Source organism: Pristiophorus japonicus, chromosome 7, assembly GCF_044704955.1.
Source record: "Pristiophorus japonicus isolate sPriJap1 chromosome 7, sPriJap1.hap1, whole genome shotgun sequence".
NCBI lineage: Eukaryota > Metazoa > Chordata > Chondrichthyes > Pristiophoridae > Pristiophorus > Pristiophorus japonicus.
The window spans coordinates 225,097,467-225,103,617 of record NC_091983.1 but is presented as its reverse complement, the minus strand read 5'-3'; the positions used below and the strand labels follow the sequence as shown (position 1 = coordinate 225,103,617).

The following is a 6,151-nucleotide window of genomic DNA, read 5'->3' as shown; positions in this document are numbered from 1 at the left end:
CTGAGCCACTGGTTGTCAATTACTTATAACAGTGTATAATATATATAGAAATACATGTTGTTTCAATGGCAATGGCAGTGCCAGATGTTGCTAGGGAGGAGGTGAGTGAAGGGGGAGGGGCTGCTGTGTGACCAATCAGCGCCTTCTCCTCGCGTTGCCTAGCAACAGTAACCAGGGACGCGAGGCTCAGGAGCGGGGGGTGTGGGGGGAGGGTTACCCTGGTAACCGGGCCTGGCCTCACTCGCAGCCCGCAGCCATGCAGGCCGACTGCCTGCACCTCTACCTGGACTACGTGGCGACCAATGGCCTGGTGCTGACCCCCGAACAGCGGTCCACGCTGCAGATCTCGCTGGAGATCGTCAAGAGGAACTACAAGTTCAGGCGGGTCGACTTCTGGGGCAAGATCATGGGCCTGAGCGCCGACTACTTCATCGTGCAGGGCACCGAGCTGGACGAGCTGCGGGACAGGAAGACCCTGTACAGGTAAGCGGGCCGGGTCCGCACAGCACTGAATGCAGTGTCAGTGGGGGTTTCTGACCCTAAACACTGACCCTCAACCTAAATGCAGTGTGTCAGTGGGGGTTTCTGACCCTAAACCTAAATGCAGTGTGTCAGTGGGGGTTTCTGACCCTAAACCTAAATGCAGTGTATCAGTGGGGGTTTCTGACCCTAAACACTGACCCTAAACCTAAATGTAGTGTCAGTGGGGTTTCTGACCCTAAACACTGACCCTAAACCTAAATGTAGTGTCAGTGGGGGTTTCTGACTCTAAACACTGATCCTAAACCTAAATGTAGTGTCAGTGGGGGTTTCTGACCCTAACCACTGACCTTAATCCTAAATGCGTGTCAGTGGGGGTTTCTGACCCTAAAACTGACCCTAAACCTAAATGTAGTGTCAGTGGGGATTTCTGACCCTAACCACTGACCTTAATCCTAAATGCAATGTCAGTGGGGGATTCTGTCGCTAAACACTGACCCTAACCCTAAATGCAGTGCCAGTGGAGGATTCTGTCCCTAAACACTGACCCTAAAGCACAGCTCACAGCAATCGGGATAGTGTCAGTGCAGGTTTCTGACCCGAAACACTAACATTAAATCACAGCTCTCAGCAACCGGGGGATAGTGTCAGTGCAGGTTTCTGACCCTAAACACTAACACTAAATCACAGCTCACAATAACCTGGGGATGGTGTTAATGGAGGTGTCTGACCCTAAACACTGACCCTAACCTTAAATGCAATGCCAATGAAGGTTTCTGACCCTAGCCCTAAAGCACAGCTCACAACAACTTAGGAATAGTGTCAATGGAGGTTTCCGACCCTAAACACTAACCCTAACCGTAAATGCAGTGTCAATGGAGAATTCAAACACTAAACACTAACCATAACCCTAAATGCAGTGTCAATAGAGATTTCTAACCCTAACCACTAACCCTAAAGCACAGCTCACAACAACCTGGAGACAGTGTCAATGGAGGGTTCTAACCCAAAACCCACACTTTAATCCTAAATGCAGTGTCAATGGAGGTTTCTGACCTTAACCCTAAACCCCAACTACTAACTCTAAACCCTAACCCTACTAAATCTAAATCCAAACCACTAACCCTAACCATAAAGCACAGCTCACAACAACCTCGAGAAAGAATCATATAGAAATTTACAGCACGGAAGGAGGCCATTTCGTCCCATCGTGTCCGCGCCGGCCGACAAAGACCTATCCAGCCCAATCCCACTTTCCAGCTCTTGGTCCGTAGCCTTGTAGGTTACGGCACTTCAAGTGCCAATACAAGTACTTTTTAAATGTTTCTGCCTCTACCAACCTTTCAAGCAGTGAGTTCCAAACCGCTATCACCCTCTGGGTGAAAACATTTCCCCTCAAATCCCCTCTAAACCTCCTACCAATTACTTTAATTCTGTGCCCCTTGCGTGTTGACCCATCTCCTAAGGAAAATAGGTCCATCCTATCCACTCGATGCCCCTCATAATTTTATACCCCTCAATAAGGTCTCCCCTCAGCCTCCTCTGTTCCAAAGAAAACAAACCCAGCCTATCCAATGTTTCCTCATAGCTAAAATTCTCCAGTCCAGGCAACGTCCTCGTAAATCTCCTCTATACACTCTCTAGTGCAATCACATCTTTCCTGTAATGTGGTGACAGGAACTGCACGCAATACTCTAGCTGTGGCCTAACTAGTGTTTTATACAGTTCAAGCATAACCTCCCAGCTCTTGTATTCTATGCCTCGGCTAATAAAGGTAAGTATTCCGTATGCCTTCTGAACCATCTTATCTGCCTGGACTGCTACCTTCAGGGATCTGTGGACATGCACTTTGTTCCTCTACACTTCTCAGTGTCCTACCATTTAATGTGTATTCCCTTGCCTTGTTAGCCTTCCCCAAATGCATTACCTCACATTTCTCCGGATTGACTTCCATTTGTCACTGTTTTGCCCACCTGACCAGTTCATTGATATCTTCCTGCCGTCTACAGCTTTCTTCTTCATCAACCACACAGCCAATTTTTGTATCATCTGCAAACTTCTTAATCATATTCAAATGTAAATCATTGATATATACCACAAAAAGCAAGGGACCTAGTACTGAGCCCTGTGGAACCCTACTGGAAACAGCCTTTCAGTCACAAAATGACCCTTTGCTTCCTGCCTCTGAGCCAATTTTGGATGCAACTTGCCACTTTGCCGGATCTCATGGACTTTTTGTTTCGTGACAAGTCTGCCATGTGGGACCTTATCAAAAGCCGTGCTAAAATCCATATACACTACATCATACACACTGCCCTCATCGACCCTCCTGGTTACCTCCTCAAAAAATTCAATCAAGTTAGTCAGACACAACCTTCCCTTAACAAATCCATGCTGACTGGCCTTGATTAATCTGTGTCTTTCTAAGTGAAGATTTGTCCTGTCCCTCAGAATTTTTTCCAATAATTTTCCCACCACCGAGGTTAGGCTGACTGACCTGTAATTACTTGGTATTGCCTTTTTGCCTTATATCCCTTTCTGCCTTTTTAAACAATGGTACAATGTGAGCAGTTCTCCAGTCCTCCGACACCACACACAGAGAGGATTGGAAAATAAAAGTCAGAACCTCTGCTATTTCCTCTTGTGCTTCTCTTAACATCCTGGGATACATTTCATCTGGGCCGAGGGATTTATCCACGTTCAAAGCTGCTGAACCTCCTCTCTCACTATGTTCATTTCATCTAATATTTCACACTCCTCTCCCTGATTGCAATGTCTGCATCGGACTCTCTTTTGTGAAAACAGATGCAAAGAATTCATTAAGAACCATACCCACGACTTCCGCCTTCACACACACATTACCTTTATGGTCTCTAATACGCCCTGCTCTTTATTTAATTATCCATTTGCTCTTAATGTATTTATAAAACATCTTTGGGGTTTCCTTGATTTTACTTGCCAAAATGTTTTCAATGCCCTCTCTTTGCTTTTCTAATTTCCTTTTTAATTTCACCCCTGCACTTTCTATATTCCTCGAGGGTTTCTGCAGCATTGAGCCCTTGGTATCTGCCATAAGCCTCCCTTTTTTTCTTTGTAGAAACATAGAAACATGGAAAATAGGTGCAGGAGTAGGCCATTTGACCCTTCGAGTCTGCACCACCATTCAATATGATCATGGCTGATCATTCATTTCAGTACCCCATTCCTGCTTTCTCTCCATACCCCGTGATCCCTTTAGCCGTAAGGGCCACATCTAACTCCCTTTTGAATATATCTAACGAACTGGCCTCAACAACTTTCTGTGGTAGAGAATTCCACAGGTTCACAACTCTCTGAGTGAAGAAGTCTCTCCTCATCTCGGTCCTAAATGGCTTACCCCTTATCCTTACACTGTGACCCCTGGTTCTGGACTTCCCCAACATCGGGAACATTCTTCCTGCATCTAACCTGTCCAATCCGTCAGAATTTTATATGTTTCTGTGAGATCCCCTCTCATTCTTCTAAATTCCAGTGAATATAAGCCTAGTCGATCCAGTCTTTCTTCATATGTCAGTCCTGCCATGCTGGGAATCAGTCTGGTGAACTTTCGTTGCACTCGCTCAATAGCAAGAATGTCCTTCCTCAGATTAGGAGACCAAAACTGTATACAATATTCAAGGTGTGGCCTCACCAAGGCCCTGTACAAATGCAGCAAGACCTCCCTGCTGCTTTACTCAAATTCTCTCGCTATGAAGGCCAACATGCCATTTGCCTTCTTCACCGCCTGCTGTACCTGCATGCCAACTTTCAATGGCTGATGTACCATGACACCTGTAAGGGAGGCGGTCTCTACAATGGGGTCAGGTTCCCTTCTGACCAACTTGAGCGGTTCGAATCGCTTCCACTCGCTTGGGTTCTGTACTCTGGATTTATTTGGGGGTGTGACAAAAGTGCATAGAACACTGGTTTGATGCAAATAACTTTGTTTTTATTACAGTCAAGGTAATACAAGCTTATTACTCTCGGAAGAAAATACAAGGCCAAACTTACAATCACTCTAATAAAGGACAATACCAAGGAAAGGTACAAGGTCAAACTTATAATCACTCTAGTAAAGTACCATACACTACAAATTCAAAGGGGGTTGCAATAAAATTATACCTCCCACCTCCCAATACTTAATTATAGCTCGGTTAGACTCCAGGGCAGGCAGGGACTATGCTTACCTTTCGATAGTTAACAGTAGATCGCGGTTGTTTTTCCCTTGAAACGTTGACTGTGGTCGGTCGCTGCTGCGATGGTGATGTTCTTCCTTCAGGACTTCGAGGCTGGAGAAGTTAGTTTACAACTGTCGCGTTGGTTTCTCTCCTTGTCTTGATGAAAAAGCGTCGTGTGGTACGAGTCTGTCAGTCAAAGTGTCCTCTGAGGTGGTAGCAGCCTTGTAGCTACCGAGCAACCACCTAACCTCTTTTGAAAACAGGGGTAAGTTATAGATTTCAGTGTTCTAATCTTGCCGCCAAATCTGTCCAAAACCCTTTGTATAATTTTGGCGGGCTTGGTTCTTCTTTGTAATATTTTGTCGGGCTCGTTAAAAATTGATATGTCTTGGGTGGGTTGATGTTCGAAAACTGTTTCCTGATGGAAATATTAGTTTGGTAATTGCAATGTCCTTTTGTGCTTAGTCTTTCGCATACAGGCTGGATTGGGCCTCTTTGCGATGCATATGCTGAAATGGTTGTCCAGATCCATGTTGATGGGTAGCTACCTCTGGGTGATTTTGTGATGTTAATGTCTCTTGTGGGGGAAGGATTTTCGAATACTCATTCTTCCAGACAGGTTAACTTAGTCCTCACACCCAGGTAGCTTCACACAATTAGACTGTCTCTTGCTAGTTCCGTAGGTCCGTCCACAGCCTTGAGTTTGTCTTTTAAAATCCAAAATTCTTTTAAAGTTCCTGGTATCTTCCATAAGCACTTTAGAGTTCCAAACTTTTCGGCAGATAGTCCCAAATTAAATTTCCTTTTGAATGAGCCCCAACCTAGGGGGGGTTTCTTGTGAATTTTGCATCCCTTCATTCCCCCCTGTTGACATTCCACACTCTTGAGTGTCATAAGAACATAAGAACATAAGAATTAGGAACAGGAGTAGGCCATCTAGCCCCTCGAGCCTGCTCCGCCATTTAACAAGATCATGGCTGATCTGGCCGTGGACTCAGCTCCACTTACCCGACGGCTCCCCTTAACCCTTAATTCCCTTATTGGTTAAAAATCTATCTATCTGTGATTTGAATACATTCAATGAGCTAGTCTCAACTGCTTCCTTGGGCAGAGAATTCCACAGATTCACAACCCTCTGGGAGAAGAAATTCCTTCTGAACTCGGTTTTAAATTGGCTCCCCCGTATTTTGAGGCTGTGCCCCCTAGTTCTAGTCTCCCCAACCAGTGGAAACAACCTCTCTGCCTCTATCTTGTCTATCCCTTTCATGATTTTAAATGGTTCGATAAGATCACCCCTCATCCTTCTGAACTCCAGCGAGTAAAGACCCAGTCTACTCAACCTATCATCATAAGGTAACCCCCTCATCTCCGGAATCAGCCTAGTGAATCGTCTCTGTACCTTCTCCAAAGCTAGTATATCCTTCCTTAAGTAAGGTGACCAAAACTGCACGCAGTACTCCAGGTGCGGCCTCACC

The 6,151-nt window shown here is 45.4% G+C and overlaps 1 protein-coding gene across 1 annotated transcript in view; it reads left to right on the top strand.

Moving 5' to 3' along the window:
• Positions 1-210: 210 nt before the first annotated feature.
• The window catches only part of rsph9 (radial spoke head component 9), a 78,109-nt gene continuing 72,168 nt past the window's right edge, over positions 211-6,151 (top strand). The window contains exon 1 of the mRNA XM_070885859.1: positions 211-483. Coding sequence (XP_070741960.1) covers positions 257-483 — 227 coding nt within the window. The 5' untranslated portion in view covers positions 211-256. The remainder of the gene's footprint in view (positions 484-6,151) is intronic.